General features: G+C 42.6%; 1 protein-coding gene across 1 annotated transcript in view; it reads left to right on the top strand.

Moving 5' to 3' along the window:
• Positions 1-4,544: 4,544 nt before the first annotated feature.
• The window catches only part of LOC136318294 (leucine-rich repeat-containing protein 37A-like), a 55,685-nt gene continuing 37,717 nt past the window's right edge, over positions 4,545-22,512 (top strand). Inside the window, exons 1-2 of the mRNA XM_066250668.1 lie at positions 4,545-5,833; positions 9,074-9,145. Of these exons, the coding sequence (XP_066106765.1) occupies positions 4,545-5,833; positions 9,074-9,145 (1,361 nt within the window). The remainder of the gene's footprint in view (positions 5,834-9,073; positions 9,146-22,512) is intronic.

Here is a 22,512-nt window from a genome sequence, read left to right as displayed (position 1 = left end):
ACACAATTCGATATCCTGATGTTCCTATGAAGCCACTAGGGCAGTGGTGGCTGCTTTGCTATTTGACTGCGACCCACAGTGAGAGACGCATTCTACAGTGTGGCCCAGAGTGTACATGCGAGCAGCTGCGCACACTCGTGTGCTTTCCTTTCTCCTGAGCCCCAGTGCCTGGCACAGAAAAGCTGCTCAACAGGCATTTATTAAATAAACGGGTGATTGAATGAATGAATGGATGGATGAGTGAATTTGTAGATATACTATTGCCATGAAAGTTTCATAAAACAATGTTCACCTTCCTACTTGCATTCCATTGAGTTTCCTGATCCATGAATGGGCCACAAATCAAAGTTTGAAAACAGTCACGGAGCCCCAATCTTGGCAAGGATGTGGTTTTAGTGTGCCAAGATATAGACAGGAGCCTAGTAACTAGATTACCAACTGCTTGTCAGGGTTCACTGACTGCCATCCAGGGAATGAGTTTCACTGGCCACAAACCTTGACTGAAGTAATCCCAAATTTCTGTGTACAACCCCTCGCTCCTGGCACGGTGAGATAGCACAGAAAACAAGAGACATCCTCTGCATCCTATTCTTTCTAACTATTCAAAAGTCAACATTTTAATTAACCAAATTTGACATACACATGGGCTATTTCTTTAGTTTCCATATTGTCTCCTTATGTTTTTGCTGGGGTTTTTCTGATTTGCTTACAAAATCCTGCTTTATTTGGGTGATTTTGGTTTGGGGTGGTGGTGTACCTCAGGCACAGAAAGTTAGGTTAGTCCATTTCTGGGTTTATGACACCCAGTCTTCCTCTGAGGTCTGACAAGATCTTTCTCTTGTTTTATTACTTTCCCAACACCGATTCCTCTACTCTTCACAGGCAGCCAAAATGATGTGTTTCCTATGTGTGGCAGTCTCCAAAGATGGAAGCCATCACTTCTCCCTTCACTGTATGTGCACGTGACAACACCCTTCCAGAGGAAGTGTCTATTCCCCTCCCCTAGAATCCAGAATGACCATGTGACTTGCTTTGACCAATAGAAAATGCTTCAAGTGACAGTTATGCCAGTTCTGGGTCTAGCCTTTAAGAGACAGGGACAGAGGTGGATTTAACTGTGGGTGCACTCTGTGTGCCCTGGGCCCTGACATCTGAAGGGCCCCACAAAACCCCAACTTTACACTTTTTTTTCTAACATAAGGGGCCCAATATTTCCTTTTGTGCCTGGGGCCTAAACCAACCTTAATCCGCCTCTGGACATGGAAGCTTCAGTTTTCATTCCTGGAAGCCAGACACCCATGCTGAAAGGAAGTCCAGATATCCTGCCAGAGAGAGACCTCATGGAGAGGTGGAAGGAAGGGGGGGAACTTATGAGAGGGTGGTGAAGAAATAATACGGAGATAGAGAGGGAGAGAGACCACACAGAGGAGCACAAGGTCTCCAAAAATGTGAACAAGGCCTTCTGGGAGCTTCTAGAAGCCCAGCCAACAGCTGAAGACATCCAACCATGCAACCTAGGCAATACCACATGGTCCACCTGACCTAGCTCAGCCCATATTTCTGACCCAAAGACTCTCAAGAAACAATACGTAGTTGTTTGTTTTAATCTATTGAAATTTTGGCTTGTTATGTTATGTTCAAATAGGCAACTGAAGCAATATATATTCTTAAATATGTGGTTGTACAGTTTGCATGTTCTATTTTTTATATACATAAATATTTGTGGAGTTGACTTGTGTCCCTTTTGTTCAATTTCATAATGTTTTATTTTCTCAGCATGTAAGAGCTACCATTCAAAGAGTGATTTAATAAGCTGACAGTCGTGACTCTACCCTACTAATTTACCTTGTTTACCTTTTCAGTGGTCAAGCCAGCACTCCATTCCAGCCAAAGCAGCTGGAGTCACCATAATCTAGCCACACCATGCCCGTTCCTACTTTTGTTTGTGCCTTTGGCCATCTAAAATTCCTTTATTTTGCTCTGCACATGGAAGTCCTATGTATCTCTGAAAAGTCAGCTCAAGGTCATCTTTCCTCATAAAGCCTCCCTGAGTACTCCAGCCCCACTAGTCCTAGTCTTTCTGTCAGATTTGTCAGCATTTGGAAGGGGGGGCAATATAAGGCATGCCACTCTCTTGAGAATTAAAAAAAATATGGTAAATAGTCTTTTAAGAATGAAATACCAAGATCAACACATCATGAGCAGAGCAGAGATGTTTCTGTACCACTAGGTAGCAGCATCACTAGGTGATTCCAGTTCCTTTATAACACATTTTGGAATCTGGCAGGGTAAGCTCCTGCTCTTTGATCTTACTTTTTCATACATTTCATGGCTCTTCTTGAATAATTTGTCTACCAAATATCAGCTGGCCTGTTTTTGTTTAACAAACTGTCTTGGAATTTGAATAGGACTGCATTGCATTTGTAGGTTAATTAGAGGAGAATCGACATCTATACAACATTCCAGGAAAGCGGTATCTCGTGTTGTGTATTCTTCCTAGTGTCCTTCAGAAGAGTTTTGACGTTTCCATCATGTAGGTCTTAGACATTTCTTTTAAAGTTTATTTTTTGTTACTCTATGGACTTTTATTGATATTGTAAATGGGCTCTTTCTTTCATTTTCTAATTAGTTATTTGTGATATATAGGAAAGCTATTGAGATTTGAATGTTGAGCTCTTGATTTTGGATTTAGCCATCTTACTAAATTGTGCTACTTGCGATAAAATTTTAGTCAGTGCTCTTGGGCTTTTTAGGTTGTGTATCATCTCATAATTAAATACATTTTGTCTCTTTCAAATAGTTCAATTTCTTTCTTATTAAATTGATTAGGACTCCAACAATGATGAATAGTAACAGTAGTAACAGGCATCTCACCCTTGTACTTGACCTTAAAGCTGCTCTGTAGGTTTTGAAAGGTATTTTTCTTCTCTTAATTCTAAGAGGGGCTTTTTTTTGTTTGTTTGTTTTTGTTTTTTTAGTAGGGGTTACTGACTGAATGCCAATAAAACGCATTGTCAGCTGCATGCAAGACCCTAAGTTAGGGACTGTGGAAGAGTCCAAGGTCTATGAAAGAGAATTCCTGTCCTTGGAATCAAGCATTTACTAATTTAACAAAATTAAATCAGAATTGGAATAGAATAGTTCTTGAATTTACCTTGTGTGGGACTTCTGAGAATACGTACTGGAACTTTGAAATGTGGATGCTCTGATAACTACAGAAAGCAAAAGCTCTGGTGTTGTCTTGGGCTTTAAGAAGTCTACCTTCCTGTGAAATATGTGAGGAAGGGATTCAGTATTGATGCTAAAGGTTTCAGAAAGTTGATACAATAAGAGGTCCATCCCTACATGAGGCCAATCCTGGACTCAATTCCATTTAAAAACCATTGCTATGGGCTAGACACTGGGAATTAGATGCAGCCCTTCTCTTCTTGGAGTTTATATGCTAGAGGTTGGGCCAGACAATAAACAGGAGTAAAATAAAATAGAATGTGTAAAGGGCTTTGAAGGAAGCAAATTGGGTGCTACCTACAGTGTTTCAAGAAAATTATGTGACATGCTGGTTTTCCACCTTAAGTGACTTTTCCATGTGTGCACATGGGGTAGACCTATGAAAAGTGGCATTGTTACTTTTCTAGATTAAGGACTGTGTTGAGTCAAAGTGGGAGGGGGACGTTTTTCTGTACCGTTGTAAAGTAGTTATTCACTTGATTTCAGACCCACTTTTCCAGAATGAATTGCTTACCCTCCAAAGCCCCATCTAAAAATGTTATGGAATCATCACTGATTCAGTGGTAGCCCCTATCTGATAGAGTGGTGAGTTAAGAATCAGACATGGATACAGAGAATTTTGAGAAAATGGCAACATTTTGCCTGCCCACCACCCCACCTGGTGTTCATTTTGTAGGCCAGCTACCTGGAGCAGTATGGCCAAGGGGAAGAAGAATGTCTCTGAGTTTCAGCTTGGAAGAGGAGTTCAGATTGCCAGAACTGGACCAGCACTTCTGAGTTTCTGGGATGGAGGCCCTGTGGCTTCCTTGAAAAGCTCTGCACCATTCCCCAGTTCCACCCCTCCATTAATAGCCCCCCTGTCCCACCAGCCCTGTGCCACTGGAGTCTGGGCCACCCAGGTGTGCAGGCCCAATCTGGCCTCACTGTGAGGGCTCAGGGGAGACCCAGTGGGAGTTAGCTGTGCCCTCTGCAGGGGAAAAGGACTTCTTGGTTCCCAGTGATTCTAGGCCTAGGAGAAAGGTTTGCTATTCTGCAGTCATCTCAGCCCAAAAGTAGTAAAGATTATATAAATACAGGCTGGGACCAGAGAAGGGGGTGCTTGGTTGCTAAGAGATGCATGCGTGACATGACTGCCAATTATGACACGGCTGCCAATTGTGACACGGTGACCAATTGTGACACTGGTGTCAATTATTCACTTTATCTCAGTGCATGGTACTGGTACCTCATTTACTTAGGTCACATACTGTGAACTACTTGTCTGGGTCACGATCCGTGTCCCAATTGTGCGAATTGCTCTCTGTATCCCAAACGTCATGTCCGGGATGCGCTTCTGGGCCCCACAGCTACTATTTATATGGCAGCTGTTGTGGCTCCTGGTCCAGGCTCGTCCGCTTCCGGAGCTGGCCCTGGACCCTAACCTGTTGACCACCACCACCCTGGTGCTCACCAAACCCTGGCCTCAGGATCAACAAAACCTTGCCGAAGAGCCCTCATATACTGCTGGAGAAGTAGAATTTCCCTCCCAAAAGGAAGTCTCAGCTCTGCAGACAGAGTCCTCTGAGGAGGAAGAAGAGGAGCCTATAGAAGTGCCTCCAAAGAAGGGCTCAACTCCACCCCAATTGCACTTTGCCAGTGCAGCGCTTTCTGCAGGTAATGAAGAGGGTCCTGCTCAGTCTCCAGAGATCCCTGAGGCAACACTTCTTCATCCAAAGCCTGCTCAGGCTCAGCAGCCAACCCCGCCCACAATCGCGGTTGAGTCTGTGGACCTGGGGCTCACCATCACCCCACGTCCAATGGAGGAGGCTGTTCAACCTACCACCCTGCAGCACACTACAATGTCTCCAGAGCATCCTGAGGCAACACTTCTTCATCCAAAGCCTGCTCAGGCTCAGCAGCCAACCCTGCCTGCAATCGTGGTTGAGTCTGTGGACCTGGGGCTCATCATCACCCCACGTCCAATGGAGGAGGCTGAACAACCTACCACCCTGCAGCAGACTACAGCTCCTCCAGGACACCCTGCGGTGACACCTCCTTATCCAGGTCCTGCTCAGGCTCAGCAGCCAACCCCACCTGCAATCGCGGTTGAGTCTGTGGACCTGGGGCTCACCATCACCCCACGTCCAATGGAGGAGGCTGAACAACCTACCACCCTGCAGCACACTACAGCTCCTCCAGGACACCCTGTAGTGACACCTCCTTATCCAGGTCCTGCTCAGGCTCAGCAGCCAACCCCACCTGCAATCGCGGTTGAGTCTGTGGACCTGGGGCTCACCATCACCCCACGTCCAATGGAGGAGGCTGTACAACCTACCACCCTGCAGCACACTACAGCTCCTCCAGAACACACTGCGGTGACACTTTTACATCTGGATTCTGTTCAGAGTCGGCAGCCAACCTTGCCTGGGGTCATGGAAGGTACCATATCTCTGAAACCAGAACCATCTGAACTAGTTCCAATTCAAGAGAAAGCCACCAGGAGCGTGTGTCAGCTCTGCTCCTGCAGAAATGAGACGCTGTCCTGTGTGGCTCTCGACTCAACGCAGAGGCTCCGCAGCGTGCCTGTGCTGCAGCCCGGCATCGACAAGGACACCTTCACCACCTTGTAAGACTCCCCTGTCCTCGTTTGTTCTCTGCATCCTGCGGCACAAGGCAGCCTTTTCCTGAGGTTGTCCTGAGCTTCCCACATCTTCCCCAGCTCAGCTTGACTGATGTGGTTTTCCTTTTGTTTGTCAACTATCCCTTATCTTCATTACCCTTCTTACTATTATTTCCCATTTACTAGTATTTTACTTGTAATTGCCCATATTATCTTTCCTTATTCATCTTTTTAGCCCATCACTTCATTCCTTAACCTCCACTCTCCCACTTTTGATCCATTTCTTTTACAATGTGGCCCCTCTCCATCTCACTGGTGGTGATACAACATAGTGGTTAAGAGTAGAGATTCTAGAGTCAGAGTGACTGGGTTTGAACCCAAGTATGTCATTCATTAGTATTGACTTTTTTTTTTTTTTTTTTTTTTGGTGACAGAGATAGAGAATCAGAGAGAGGGACAGATAGGAACAGACAGACAAGAAGGAGAGAGATGAGAAACATCAGTTCCTCATTGCAGCTCCTTAGTCTCCTTAGTTGTTCATTGGTTGCTTTCTCATATGTGCCTTGATGGGGCCTGCAGCAGAGTGAGTGACCCCTTGCTCAATCCAGCAACCTTTTGGTTCAAACCAGCGACCCTGCGCTCAAGCTTACAGCCCCGCACTCAAGCTGGTGAGACTGCGCTCAAGCCAGATGAACCTGTGCTCAACCCAGCGACCTCAGAGTTTTGAACCTGGGTCCTCTGCATCCCAGTCTGATGCTCTATCACTGTAACACCGCCTGGGCAGGCCCATATTCATCAACTGTAACAAAGATTATGATAGTTATCATCTCATAGGATTGTTGTGATATTTGGTTGAGTTAATATAAACTTAGATCAGTGCCTAACATATGTATGTGTTAGCTATTATCATTATTCAATCCTCAGTTATGTCGAAACTTATCTTTGTCTCTGGCTTTCTAGATAAAATACTCATTTTGTGCCCAATCTAGGGCCACATACTGTGTGAGCCACAGAAGTATGTTGTTGTGAATCGTGACAGTGAGAGATGAGAAGGAAGATAATGTGCATAAAACAGGAGGTGATATATGATTAAGTTCTAAAAGAGATTCAGACCAGAGGTGTGACAGTTCACCACAGTCTGTAGGTGCTGGGGTGTGGAAGTCAGGGAAACCTGCAAGGATAACCTAGAACTTCAGCAGGGGCTTAAACACTGGATATGATTTGTTAGAGAAAAAATATTGAGTAGTGTCCAGGCAAAGGCAGGGCTGCGGGAGTGATCAGGAATTAATAGGTCAGTCTCGCTGGAAAGCATTGGCTTAAGAAGCAGTGAAAAATAGGAGTACGCAAAACCTTGGCTGTCAGCTGTAGGGGTTTGAAAGTCACACTGAGACAGGGAGAGCCGCTGAAAGATTTCAAGTGAGAGAGACAAGATTAAAATAAAGATTATTTTAGATTTCATATATAGAGCAATGTAAAGAGGAATGCTTGATTCAGGGAGATAAAATGCTCTGGCAAAATTTAGGTGTGAAATGATAAGGTGCTGAAAATGAGTGGTTGTGACAGGAGTAGGAAGAAAATCCTGGGAACTCTATAAGGAAGAACAGACAAGATTTAGTAACTGCCTGGAGTTGGGAGATGGGAGGTAAGGAAAGAGAAAAGTCAAACATGACCCTGTCAAGATTTTGTCCTGGATACAAGGAGAATGGTAGTGGTGTAGCAGGTGAACATACAGCAATTGGGAATGAGAGCCAGGCTGAGGGAGATGAGTTCAAATTGGGTATTTTATTGCTCAGTGTAAAGCAACCAGAAGGCTCCTGGTTGAGTGGAAATGTCCATTAGGCAGAGGGGTAATCAGGTATCTGTTTGACTTTTTGTGACCTTCCTGAAAAATCTGTATATAAACTGAATAGGTGAGTTGTTGCTGATGAGAGAGGACAAAGCTAGAGGTAAAGATTCAGAGCCATCCACAGACTTAGTGGTTGAAATGAACCTCAGGAATTGATCAGTTTCCAGTCAACATCTGTAATTCATGGATACATTCTTACTACTTTTTGTTTTTTATTTTTCTGAAGTGAGAAACAGGGAGGCAGAGAGACAGACTCCAGCATGTGCCAGACCAGGGGGCAATGCTCTGCCCATCTGGGACATTGCTCTGTTGCAACTGGAGCTATTCTAGTACCTGAGGTGGAGGCCATGGAGCCGTTCTCAGTGCCTGGGCCAATTTTGCTCCAATGGAGCCTTTGCTGCAGGAGGGGAAGAGAGAGATAGAGAGGAAAGAGAAGGGGAAGGGTAGAGAAGCAGATGGGCGTTTCCGTATGCCCTGGCTGGGAATCAAACCTGGGACTTTCACATGCCGGGCCGACGCTCTACCACTGAGCCAACTGGCCAGGGCCTTGATTTTTTTTTTTAACATCACCGAAGTATATTGGGTAAAGTGTGAAAATCCCACCTAACTCTTTCTATGTATTTCTTTTGAAATTATTTATTAATTTTAGATAGAGAGGAAGAAAGAGAGGAGTCAGAAACATCAATCTGTTCCTGTATGTGCCATGATTGGGGATTGAACCTGCAACCTTTGCAAATGGGACGATGCTCTAACCAACTGAGCTATCTGGCCAGGCCTCCACCTAACCCTTTCTGTCACTCTTGTTACCATTTTGGTGTATGTGTACCCTTCCAATCTCTCTCTCTTTCTCTCTCTGTCTCTCTCTCTCCTTTGAACTTTTCCCCATAATGAGGTGATATTTACCTCTTGTTTGGTGATTTCTGCTTTTCCTATCAAATATGTCTATGAGATCTTTCCATATTAGTCCTTTTCACTTCTCTTTGCCCTTATTCTTCTAACATCTGGAGAGATTTTTACAGAGGGCTTGAGCCAAAGCTTTGATGAGGCCTGGCATAAGGTTTCTTTATATTTATTTGCTGATGTGATATCTTTTCCCATTGATTTGTAGAAGGAGTCATTTTAGATACAAGTAATTGGGGGGGGGAGCACTCAGAGTAATTAACTGGCAGCACCTGTCTCAGGTAAGAGGGTCAGGTCTGAGGTGGTGCCTCATTGTTTGTGCCAGCGACCCCACATCAGGTCTTTATTAATTATGCAACCCGGGAAGCTGATGGCTGTGGAATGAGAAAGCTGGTGTGTTCTGCATTTGAGTATTTCCCACAAGGTCGCCACAGTTGCTTCACTTACTCTGTTCATTCTTTCCCTGCCTGTTCAAGGACACTGACTGTGTTTTTCTACAGAGATTTGCGGGAAAATGCCATCACGTCCCTGAGTGAAAATTCATGGGAGTCCTTTCACCACATTGAAAAACTGTGAGTATATACCTCCAAAAATGAATACAAAGAACCAACCGCATTGTAAGATCCTTCTTGGTCCGGTATTTTGAGGTCAATAGCTCTGGAAAAAGGTGTTTCCTTGTCTGCATCCCAAATTAACCTCTGTTGATTAAATCTGGTGTTTATTTAAAAAATTAAATTTGGCAGGCCCTCTTTACAATGAATCCCTTTAAACTGATTTTCTATTATCACAAGTAATACACGATTACGTTTTCAATATATGACAATGAAATAACGTATCATGTGAACTCGGATGTGCCCTCGTCCCCCACCCTTAGGGTAACCGCCACTCTGAGTTTACTGTATCCTTCTAGACCTTTTCCCACACACTTGCCTAATTACATATTTACAGAGAGCAAAATAGGGATGGCACATGATTTTCATATCACATGGTTTTTTACACCAATGGTTATGTCCTATGACTTGCTTTTTTCACCTAACGATGTGTCTTAGGTTTGTTGCCCTCTTGGTGCATAGAGGGTTTCCCTATTCACTTAAACTCCTGCTTAATGTTTCAGAGCATGGGTGTATCACAGTTTAATAACCCTACTGATGGATGTTTAGATTATGTCCAATTTTCTCTTTACATGTATTGGTGCAACAAACATTCTTGTACATGCATCTTTGTGAACATGGGCAGGTATTTATGTCGCATAAATATTTAGAAATGGAATTGTTGAGGTGCAGACTATATCGACATAGCATTTTAATTGCCCTCAAAGAACTTGTGCCAGCTTACACTGCGATCTGTGGGCCACGACAGCATTCATTTCCCTCTACCGTCCACCACTGGATAGTCTCCACTTTTTGGCTGATCTAATGGGTGAATAAAAAGGGGTGCCATATAAATTTGAATTTCTCTGTTTACTTGTGAACTTAAATATCTGCTTATATTTATTGAACATTAGTATCTCTTCTCTAAATTTATCCTGTCCTTTTTTGCCCATTTTTCTATTATTTATTTGTTTTTTATTGATCTGTAGCAAAGTTAGTTTAGACACATAAATGATTGTGGAAAAAAAATATTTACATTCAAAGTAACTAAGTGGCATATTAGTTCTTCTTGAATAAATAAGTCAAAATGACTTCTGAATTAATAATAAAAGACATAATAGTCATAGTAATCTAAAAATAGGGTTTAGAACCATTGTAAAATATTCCTCTCTTAGTTTATCTTATTGGTAAGGAAAAATACAAGAACCAAGCTGTTTTATTTTTTACATAGGAATTTCTTTAAAACTCTATATAGTTTATATTTCCCATAATAGTATCAGACTTAGAGATTTTATTTCCCAAATTTATAAGGAAAATGAAAGTCATTTGGCACAAGAAATAAATAATGTGAGTTTTCTTTGAGGAGATGAAGGGGTGGGGTAGGCTGAGAGTCAGGAGGAGGAGAAAAAACTTTGGATTGTATACTACATACCTTTGGAATTTTGAGTTTTATTCAGCAATATCTGCCCTAAAGAGAAAGTCCACAAATGGGAATGACACGCACACTTTTGCATGTATTCAAGAAAGTGCAGTTTTCTAGGGAAAGGGCCCATAGGCTATATGAAATTCTTATAGGGCTCTTGTTTCAAAGATTAAGAGTCACAGATGTAAGGGAGAAGAAACACACATCTTTTCCTTTAAGGTTGTACTATCCTCATGAGTACTAATAAATGGATGATTTGTTTTAAATAAAAGTACTATACCTAAAAATTAACACCGGCTACTCTCTGAAGTCACTGGACAAATATTTATGAAGCATCTTCTATGTGCAAGAAATGTTTCTATGTGTTAGGGTTATAGGCCCAAGAGCAAAATAGACAAAATACCCAAGCTCTCAAGGGGTTTATAAGGATATACTATAAAAATGAATATATAAATATAATAAATAGATAGATATAATTTTAAATATTGGTAAGGTTTTTGGAGAGTAAGATAGCTGGGGAAGGAATGTGAATCAATTCCAGAAAATGCTTGCATCCTATGTATAGTTAAGTCCTCAAAAATCGCCCCCCAAACCCTGACCCTCTCAATTCTCTGGAAGTCACAGAGGAGTTTCTAAGGAGAATTGTATAAGTGATTTAGAATTAATGACAAATATGTGAAGTTCAGAAGCTTGCCTTAGTGAAAAGAAGCCTGACCAGAAGTCAGACGTGGACAATTCTTAAAAGTTAATTTATGGCAGGCTTTGATGTTTTTCTGGTGTGAGAAAATTTTTAGATGTGGCTTTAACTCTGATTCCCTATAGTTTTTAAAATTTTTGCTTTAGTCAAAATGAATATGTGGAGTTCTACAGATCAGAGAGTTTTGTTACAGTTGGTTGCTTATTTGAAGCTCTTCTTTTTAGGTAATTTTTTGGTGACTGACTCATACTCAATCTAAACATTCCTTCCAGGTTTAATTTACTGTTCTTATTTTAAAAATGTGTTTTGGTCTGGCTGGGTATCTCAACTCAATAGGACATCATCCCCATATTTCAAGGTTGTGGGTTTTATCCCTGGTCAGGGCACTACAAGAATAAGAATCAGCCAATGAATGCACAAATAAATGAAACAACAAATTGATCTCTCTCTCTCACTGTTTTTCTCCCTAATTCTCTCTCTCAAAGCAATACAAAAGTATTCTTAATTCTTACTATGCTGTCATCCAAATAGCTTCACAAAAAGAAACCCCATTAATTCAAAATCCATACATACCCTTCAGTTACCCTTTAGTTGATACTCAAACTCTTTCACCAAACAGACTATGGGCTTTAGCCAGTCAGAATGGACTACTTTATAATAGCTGAGGATTTGACCCATTTCTCTGTCCATACTGGATTCCTGTCAGGGTTTTATATATATATATAGTGTGTGTGTGAGAGAGAGAGAGACAGGGATAGAGAGGGACAGATAGGGACAGACAGACAGGAAGGGAGAGAGATGAGAAGCATCAACTCTTTGTTGCCTCACCTTAGTTGTTCATTGACTATTTTCTCATATGTGCCTTGACTGGGTGGCTACAGCAGAGCAAGTGACTTCTTGCTGAAGCCAGTGACCTTGGGCTCAAGCCAGCAACCATGGGGTCATGTCTGTAATTTCACGCTCAAGCTGGCAACCTCGGGGTTTCAAATCCGAGTCCTCCACATCTCAGTCTGACGCTATGTCCACTGTGCCACCGCCTTGTCAGGCAGGGATTATATTTGTAAAATTATAATTGTATATACAACTTTACTTTTGTTTTGATTTCTTCATACACCATTATTTATTTACTATGATCTTTTTGTATATAATCTATATGATACACATATACCTTTGTTAAGTGATAGGGGGAAGTATAGGTTTTTCCAACTATTTATACTCATAAGAAGAATTACTATAGGCCCTGGCTGCCTGGCTGGTTGGCTCAGTGGTAGAGCATCGGCCTGGCGTGCAGGAGTCCTGGGTTTGATTCCTGGCCAGGGCACACAGGAGAAGTGCCCATCTGCTTCTCCACCCCCCCCTCTTCTTCCTCTCTGTCTCTCTCTTCCCCTCCCGCAGCCAAGGCTCCATTGGAGCAAAGTTGGCCCGGGCGCTGAGGATGGCTCCATGGCCTCTGCTGCAGGCGCTAGAATGGCGCTCGTTGCAACAGAGCAATGCACCAGATGGGCAGAACATCGCCCACTGGTGGGTATGCCAGCGACAGAGCAATGCCCCAGATGGGCAGAGCATTGCCCCCTGGTGGGCATGCCAGGTGGATCCCGGTTGAGTGCATGCCAGAGTCTGTCTGACTGCCTCCCAGTTTCCAACTTCGGAAAAATACACACACACACACACACACACACACACACACACACACAAAAGGATTACTATAAACATCACTGGACATATTGATTTGTTTTTTTCTTTGTGGATCATTTCCATGGACATATAAAACCATTATCCAAGGGAGGTGAGAAAAAAATCATATCATCTGTGACCATTCTGCCTTCATGCACATTCTGACCATCACTACTCTTCTTCTGACGCAGTGAGTTTCAAATTGAGGTCAGGGTCTTTGATGCATTCTTAGGGCTTCAACAGTTCTTTGTAGGAATTAAGGTTTTTATTTTAATGGCCTGTTAAAAATGTAACTGTGTGCTGTGTAATATGAACTACCTTGTAACTGAGAACTCTCCCTGATTTCAGGTGCAGTGATTCTGAGCAGTAATATTTTGTTATAAGCTATGAGTAAAGATTAAGCTTTGAGGTAGAATGACGCTATGAGATGGAAATAATATAAGTGTGTCACCAACAGACTTTAGAGGGAATACAGAATATTTCAAATGCTGAACTAGATGGAAATAGTTTCATAAGTCCACTTAGCATGTGCTCAGATCCCCAAGGCTCCTGAAGGATGCACAACTTAGTATTACAGAGTTCTTCTGTACTGGCCCTCACTCACTCCTTCTCTCCATCTTGGAGACACTGGCCGTGTGCCTTTCTGCTCATCAGGTAAGAAATGAATGCAAACTACTCCACTCCTCACCCCTACCCCAAGCACGTTCCTAGTCTTTACATCTTTATTGCAACACTAGGTAAAGCAAAGGCCTCTAACATGCCTTGGGCAGACCCAGGTGTCAGGCTTGTGTGTGGACCACTCCTGTTCCACCTCCTTTCTCATTACAGAGAAGTCATTGACTGGATCTCTCAGTTTTCTAATTGTGTCAACTGTCATTTCTGTTGCTCATGTACTTAGTTTTCTGTTATGAATGATAACACTTCATTTGTATAATCTTGAGTTGATTCTTTGCAGTGGATGTACTCTCTGCGGCTATTCTGAAGTCCTCTTGTGCTGTCTTTGTTAACTCTGATACATTGGCTATCAGCTTTTATGTTTGTGTTTGTTTTTGTCCGCAAAGCAGTTGGCTTTCTCAAGTTGTTCGCTCCTTCCCCAGTGCAGTTTTATCATTGTAACTGAGATCCCACTGCTCCTGTGTTCTGGCCCTAGGGAAGAGGTCAAATGGACTGCTGGGCTTGTCCTAATGGATTCCCTGAGAATAAGGGAGAGGTGGAGACACCCTCCTGGGGCTAGCAGGGAGTGCATACCCTATCTAATGCCAGCTGCTCCACCTGAAGGAAGACACCCTGGGTGCCCAGGCCAAGGAGGGAAGATGTGGGGTCCTTGTGCTGCCAGCTGCTCCTACTGCAGTGTCCCAACTGCTCATGTGCAGGGTGCTCCAGGACACTTCTGGTAGGGAAGCATTTATGGGGCTGCTCCCAAGCTTTCAGCTAAGGTCGTGCTTCATAAATGACATCTTTCCCATTATTCTTAGGGATTTTGGTGAAGGTTGGAGGGGTAGAGACTTGGCATGTTTCAATCTGCCAACTTAAAAGAGCATGTCATCTTAGGAAAACAATTTTGTACCCCTATGATACCTTAGAGCAGGGGTCCCCAAACTACAGCCCGCGGGCCACATGCGCCCCCTGAGGCCATTTATCCGGCCCGCACTTCTGGAAGGGGCACCTCTTTCATTGGTGGTCAGTGAGAGGAGCATAGTTCTCATTGAAATATTGGTCAGTTTGTTGATTGAAATTTACTTGTTCTTTTATTTTAAATATTGTATTTGTTCCCATTTTGTTTTTTTACTTTAAAATAAGATATGTGCAGTGTGCATAGGGATTTGTTCATAGTTTTTTTTTATAGTCCGGCCCTCCAACAGTCTGAGGGACAGTGAACTGGCCTGCTGTGTAAAAAGTTTGGGGACCCCTGCCTTAGAGAAACTCAGGCAAATGTGTATCAGGATACAAGTACAAGAATGTTCAAAGCAGCATTGTAATAACTGAAAACTAGAAAAATCTTAGTATCCACCAATGGTAGAATGAATAAATAACATGTGATAGTCATACAATGGAACACTGTTCATTAGCTACATAATGCAAGCCACACGAGTAATCTTAAATTTTCTGGTAGCCATTTAAAAATAAAAGTTAAAGGACACAGTGAAATAAATGTTAATATATTTAATTGATTTGCAAAATACTGTCATTTCAGCATATAATATAGAATAACTCCATTTATAAATCATACTTTTTTTCTGAAAAATTTGGCATTTTAAATACTGGGTGTGTCTTATACAGTGGTTGTAGATTTTTATACTCGCATTTTCCCCTTTTTTATTTTTAAATTTTATTTGATTTTAATTTACTGTGTTTACATAAATTCAAAGTGTCCCATCGAGTATATCTCCCCCCACCCCCTTGTTCCCACTGGCTCCCCCTTTTGCCCCCTCCTCCCAATGCCTTCCCCCATTCCCACCAGGATTTGCTGTCCTGTTCTCTATAATGCTGTGCTATGTATATATAATTTCACTAATCTCTTTGCCTTCTCTAATCCCATCTTCTCTTCCACTTTTCCTCTGAATGCTTTCCCTCTGGTCCCTTTGATCCTGCCTCTGCCTCTGTTCTGTTCCTCAGTTCACATTGGTCATTACATTCCTCAAATGAATGAGTTTATATGATATTTTTCTTTCTCTGCCTGGCTTATTTCACTTAGCATGATATTTTCCAGGTCCATCTATGTTGTCGCAAAAGGTAAGATTTTCTTTTCCCTCCCAGCCGTGTAGCATTCCATTGTGTAAATATACCACAGCTTTTTAATCCACTCATCCACTGAAGGACGCTTGAGCTGTTTCCAGATCTTGGCTCTTGTGAACAAAGCTGCAATAAACATGGGGGTACATTTCAGTGATTTGGTATTCATAGGATATATTCCTAAAAGTGGGATGGCTGGGTCAAAGGGCAGTTCCATTTTTAATTTTTTGAGGAATCTCCATACTGTTTTCCACAGTGGCTGCACTAGTCTGCATTCCCACCAGCAGTGCAGGAGGGTTCCCTTTTCTCCACACCCTTTCCAGCTCTTATTTAATGTGTTGTTTTGTTAATGAGCACCATTCTGACAGGTGTGAGGTGGTATCTCATTGTGGTTTAATTTGTATTTCTCCAGTGATTAGTAATGTTGAACATTTTTTCATATGCCTATTGGCCATCTGTATGTTCTCTTTGGGGAAGTGTCTATTCATTTTTCATTGCCCATTTTTTTGATTGGATTGTTTACCTTCCTGGTGTTGAGTTTTACAAGTTCTTTATAAATTTTAGTTATTAACCCTTATCAGACGTATTGGCGAATGAATTCTCCCATTGTGTGGGTTGTCTTTTTATTTTGTTAATAGTGTCTTTTGCTGTACCAAAGCTTTTTAGTTTTATATAGTTCCATTTGTTCATCCTGTCCTTTATTTCACTTGCCTGTGGAGATAAATCAGCAAAACTATTACTATGAGAGATATCGGAGAGTTTATTGCCTATGTTTTCTTCCAAGATATTTATAGTTTCACGACTTACATTTAAGTCTTTTCTCCATTCTGAGTTGATTTTTGTGAATGGTGTCGGTGATCCAGTTTCATTTTTTTTGCAAGTACCTGTCCCATTTTCCCAACAACATTTGTTAAAGAGACTGTCATTACTCCATTGTACACTCTTAATTCCTTTGTCAAATATCAATTGTCCATATAGGTGTGGGTTTATTTTTGGGTTCTCTGTTCTGTTCCATTGATCTGTATAAAAATGCCACTGATTTTTGAATATTGATTTTAAATCCTGCTACCTTGCTGAATTTATTTATGAGGTCCAGTAGGTTTTTGAGACTTTAAGGTTTTCTATGTACTGTATCATATCATCAGCAAATAATGATAGTTTTACTTCTTCTTTTCCAATTTGGATGCCTTTTATCTCTTCTTCTTGTCTGATTTCTGTGGCTAAGACTTCCAGAACTATGTTGAATAAGAATGGTGAGAGGGGGCACCACTGCTTTGTTCCTGATCTTAAGGGGATTTCTTTTAATTTTTCCCCATTGATTATGATGTTGGCTGTGGGTTTGTCATAGATAGCCTTTATTATGTGAGGTATGTTCCCTGTATTCTCACTTTGCTGAGAGTTTTGATCATAAGTGGGTGCTGTATTTTATCGAATTCTTTTTCTGCATCTATTGATAGTATCACGTTATTTTTATCCTTTCTTTTGTTTATGTGTTGAATCATATTGATTGATTTGCAAATATTGTACCAGCCTTGTCTCCCCAGAATAAATTTCACCTGATCATGATGTATGATTTATTTCATGTGTTGCTGGATCCGGTTTAATATTTTGTTTAGAATTTTAGCATCTAAGTTCATCAGGGATATAGACCTATAGTTTTCTTTTTTTGTACTACCTTTTCCTGGTTTTAGAATCAGAATTATGCTTGATTCATAAAAGGAGTTTGGAAGTCTTCCCTCTTGAATTTTTTGAAATAGCTTGAGAAGGAAAGGAGTTAGTTCTTCTTTGAATATTTGGTAAAATTTGTCTGTAAAGCCATCTGCCCAGGACTTTTGTTTGTTGGGAGTTTTTTTTTATAACAATTTCAATCTCATTTGATGAAATTATTCTGTTTAGGTTTTCTGATTCTTCTATATTGATTTTTGAAAGATTATATGTTTTGAGGAATTTGTCCACTTCGCCTAGGTTGTCTAATTTTAATTTTTAATTTTTTTTCTGCACTTTTCTGAAGCTGGAAACGGGGAGAGACAGTCAGACAGACTCCCGCATGCGCCCGACCGGATCCACCTGGCACGCCCACCAGGGGCGACGCTCTGCCCACCAGGGGGTGACGCTCTGCCCCTCTGGGGCATCGCCCTGCCACGACCAGAGCCACTCCAGCACCTGGGGCAGAGGCCAAGGAGCCATCCCCAGCACCCGGGCCATCTTTGCTCCAATGGAGCCTCGGCTGCGGGAGGGGAAGAGAGAGACAGAGAGGAAGGAGGGGGTGGGGATGGGGAAGCAAATGGGCACCTCCCCTATGCGCCCTGGCCGGGAATCGAACCCAGGTCCCCCGCACGCCAGGCCGACGCTCCACCGCTGAGCCAACCGGCCAGGGCCTAGGTTGTCTAATTTTATGGCATACAGTTCTTCATAGTATTTTCTTAGAATCCTTTGTATTTCTGTGTCAGTTTTTACTTCTCCTCTCTCATTTCTAATATAATTTATTTGAGTCCTCTCTTTTTTCTGTGGTGAGTCTGGTTAAAGGTTCATCTATTTGTTTACCTTTTCAAAGAACCAGCTCTTGGTTTCATTGATCCTGTGTATTGTTTTTTTCACCTCTATGTAGTTTATTTCTGCTCTGATCTTTATTATATCCTTTCTTCTACTATCTCTGGGCTTTACTTGCTGTTCTTTTTCTAGTTCTTTTAGATGCAGGGTTAAATTGTTTATTTAAGCTTTTTCTAGCATCCTAAGGTATGCCTGTAGTGCTATGAACTTCCTTTTCAGGACTGCTTTTGCTGTGTCTCAAATTTTGAGTTGTATGTTCATATTCATTTGTTTAAAGAAAATTTTTATTTCTTCTTTGATCTCATTGTTAACCCATTTGTTATTTAATAACATGCTATTTAGTTTCCAATAGTTTGATTGTTTTTCAGTTTTTCTATTGTAGTTGATTTCTAGTTTCATGCCATTGTGATCCAAGAAGATGCTTGATATGATTTCAATCTTATATTTGTTGAGACTCATTTTATGCCCTAACATGTGGTCTGTCCTAGAGAATGTAGCATGAGCACTTGAAAAGAATGTGTATTCTGCTGGTTTAGGGTGAAAGGTCCTGAAGATATCTATTAAATCCAATTGAGCTAGTGTGTCCTTTAAGTCTGCTGTCTCTTTGTTAATTTTCTTTCTTGAGGATCTATCCAGTGTTGTTAGTGGGGTATTGAAATCCCCTACTATTATAGTACTACTGTTGATCTCGCCCTTTATGTCCATCAAAATCTGCTTAATTTATTTAGGTTTTCCTATATTAGGTGCATAGATATTTATAATGGTTATCTCTTCCTGTTGGGTTGTTCCCTTTATCATTATGTAGTGATCTTCTTTATCCTTTACTATAGCCTTTGTTTGGAAGTCTGTTTTGTCAGATATATATATTGCTACCCCCGCTTTTTATTTCATTTCCATTTGCATGAAATATTTTTTTTCCATCCCTTTACTTTCAGTCTATTTGTATCATCTGTTGTGGGGTGTCTCTCTTGTAGACAGCATATGAATGGGTCCTGTTTTCTTATCCACGCAGCTACCATGTGTCTTTTGATTGGAGCATTTAGTTTGTTTACATTTAAGGTTATTATTGATATATAGTTTTTATTACTATTTTATTCTTTAATTCTACATTCCTCTTTTATGAGATATTTTTTCTCCTCTGTTCTGTTTACAGCAGGCTCCTTAACATTTCTTGTAGCATTGGTTTGGTTGTAATTAATTCCTTGAAATTTTTTTGTCTGGGAAGTTTTTTATTTCTCCTTCAATTTTAAATGATAGCCATGCTGGAGAGAGAAGTCTTGGTTGTAGGCTCTTGTTTTGTATTACTTTGAATATTTCTTGCCATTCCCTTCTGGCCTCTAATGTTTCTGTTGCGAAGTCAAATGTTATCCTTATGGGGGGCTCCTCTGTAGGTCATTAACTGCTTTTTTCTTGCAGCTTTCAGTATTCTTTCTTTATCTCTTAATTTTTGTATTTTAATTATGATGTGTCTTGTTGTAGGCCTCTTTGGGTTCATTCTTAATGGGACTCTCTGTGCTTCTTGAACTTGTGTTCCTTTTTCCTTAATCAATTTAGGGAAGTTTTCAGCTATGATTTCTTTAGTCAGATTCTCTATCCCTTGTTCTTTCTCTTCTCCTTCAGGAACCTCTATGATGTGGATGTTATTTTTCTTTATGTTGTCACAGAGCTCTCTTAAGAGTTTCCTCAGACTTTTTGAGCCTTTTCTTTTTGCTGCTCTGCTTCCATGCTTTCGTATATCTTGTCCTCTAAGTCGCTGATTTGATCCTCAGCTTCATCCATCCTGCTTTTAATTCCTTGTGGTCTTAATTTCTGATATTGTATTCATCATTTCTGACTGATTCTTTCTTATAATTTCAATGTCCTTTTTTGATGCTTGCTATCTATTTAGGTGCTCATTATGTCCATCCATTGTTGCTCTAAGATCTTTGAGCATCCTAACAATCATTATTTTAAACCCTGCCTCCAGTAATTTGGTTATTTCCATCTCATTCAGATCTTTTTCTGGGGCTCTCTCGATTCATTTGGGTTGCATTTCTCTGTCTTCCCATTTTGTCTGTATATAGATTCCTGTTTTGGATGCGTTGTTTGTGTAGCTTGCTGAGTCTAGGGTTGGTATTGCCTGCCTCCAGTTTCCAGTTGTGTTGTTTCTAGAACTTCTTGGGTTGGCATCAGCTGCTGCTTGTAAATTTCTGTGGGCTATTTGTGTGGTCACTGTTCTTTTTGCTATTTGTATTGGCATCTTATATATCTTAACTGGGTCAGGTGTGTGGTGCCCTTCCTTAAGATGTCACTCTAACAAGGTTGTTAGGTCCTGAACTGATGCTGTCCATATCTGGCCTCTGAATGTGCCATCCCTGGACCTTCTTGGTCAGAGCCTGGTGCAGACCAGTGGGGGTCGCTGCCTGTGACTGGCCCTTATCTACCTTTTTAGAGCAACAGGCAATCCAGATCCTGTAGTTGCCTCTGCTGAGCTCAGGTGCCATTGTTAATATCAACTTAGGCTGGCTTTTCTCTACTTTTGGCCTGGAGGATGTTTGTTTAAATGTTTAGGTTCCCGAGATCCACTTTCTGCCACCGCTTATTGGTAGATACTTGTTGGGCTCAGTACTATAAATCAGGGGTTAGGTAAGGTATTGGATGTGGCTTGCCCCTTAGCTTCAGGTGTCATTCTATCCAGCCTTTTATTTTATTTTATCTTATATTATTTTAATTTCTCTTCTTTTTTACCTCTCAGAAGGGTGTGGCCACAGGAGTTCAATGGGTGTGGCTCTGTGTTCCCAAGGTGTGGTCTGTCTGCCCGGGCAGATGCTCAGGCATCTGCTCAGGCATCTGCTGCAGCCCGCCCCTGACCTTCGCCCCGGCCCTGCTGGCAGGGCTGCATTCATGCGCCATGCTCAAGCTGCTGCCAGTTCCCTGGCTTCCGCCCTGCCCCTGTGGGTAGGACTGTGCTTGCCTCTGGTCTCTGCCCCCCCTCCCTGGGCTAGACTGTGCTCACATGCTGGGGCTGCAAGACTCGGCTGGCTCCCTGGCCTCCGCCTCACCCCCATGGGCCTGACTGCAGGTTGGACCGCACCTGCCTGCCGACCCACAGCCATGCATTAAACCACTTTCATGCACCGGACCACAAGCCTCGGCAGCTCCCTGGCTTCCACCTTGCCTCCGTGGGTGGGGCTGTGCTCGTGTGTCCGGGTCACAAGCCTTGGCCAGTGCCTCCGCTGGTTCCCAGGCCTCCGCCTTGCCCCTGCATGCTGGACCGCAGGTGAGACTGTGCCCGCATGCCTGGCCCACAGGCACTGGCCAGACTGCTTTCACACATCCTGTCTGCAGCCGTAACCGGCCCCTGGCTTCCGCTCTCGTGGGCAGGACTACATTCGTGTGCTGGTGCCACAAGCCTTGGCCAGCTCACTGGCCTCTGCCTCGCCCCTGCAGGCGTGACTGTATTCTCACGCTGGGGCTGCAAGCCTCTGCTGGCTCTGCATCCTCCACCTTGCCCCCACATGCAGGACTGCAGGCGGAACTGCTTTCATATGCCCAGGCCAGCAGCTGCTTTCACGCACCCTGTCCACAGCCGTGCCCTGCCCTCAGCTTCCAACCTGGTGGACAGGTCCTGCTCCTGCTTCCCACCACCACCCACCCTCCTGTGAGCACTCAGTAGTGTGGGGATGGTGATGTAACTGAGACCTCAGCACTCAACCCTCTATCCCTGAAGGCTCACGGCTTCTAAGCGACTCTTTGCTCTGACTGCAGCAGGAGAGCTTCTGTTTGGCTGGTGACCTGCTTCCCTTTGCTTGTATTGCTGGTTCCAGGAAAAATATTTGCTTTAGATTTGGGGCATGACTCAGCCCAGGGGTTAGGGTGACTGTTCCTCAAAGTGTTTCTCCCTGTGCCTCCTAGATTACACTCTCTTCCTGCTACTCTGGTCCTCTCACCTCTCCCCATTCCCCGGAGCCCCTGGTGAGTGGTTGTGAAAGAGGTTTTCTTTGCAGTCCTTTTAAGATGAATCCTGGGTCTGAGAAATCTGTCTCTCTCGCAAACAGTATCCTGGCTTTTTTTGCAGCTAAATATTGTCCGTATGCCTTTTTTAGGTTCTGGGACTTCAGGCTGGGGCTTTGGTCCTGGGGCCCAGGACCCTCCCTTCTCTGGAAAAATCCCTGACTGCCACATGAGTCCCTCCATGCTCCTGGGAGCTTGGCAGCCCTCTCTGAGTTTCTGCTTTTGCTACCAGTCTGTCTCAGTGTGGCTTCCTTGGTAATCTTTGGTTATAGAGTCCTC

This window comes from Saccopteryx bilineata, unplaced genomic scaffold (assembly GCF_036850765.1).
Source record: "Saccopteryx bilineata isolate mSacBil1 unplaced genomic scaffold, mSacBil1_pri_phased_curated manual_scaffold_25, whole genome shotgun sequence".
NCBI classification, from domain to species: domain Eukaryota; kingdom Metazoa; phylum Chordata; class Mammalia; order Chiroptera; family Emballonuridae; genus Saccopteryx; species Saccopteryx bilineata.
Note: the sequence above shows the minus strand (reverse complement) of the source record. Positions and strands in the feature narration are given on the sequence as shown.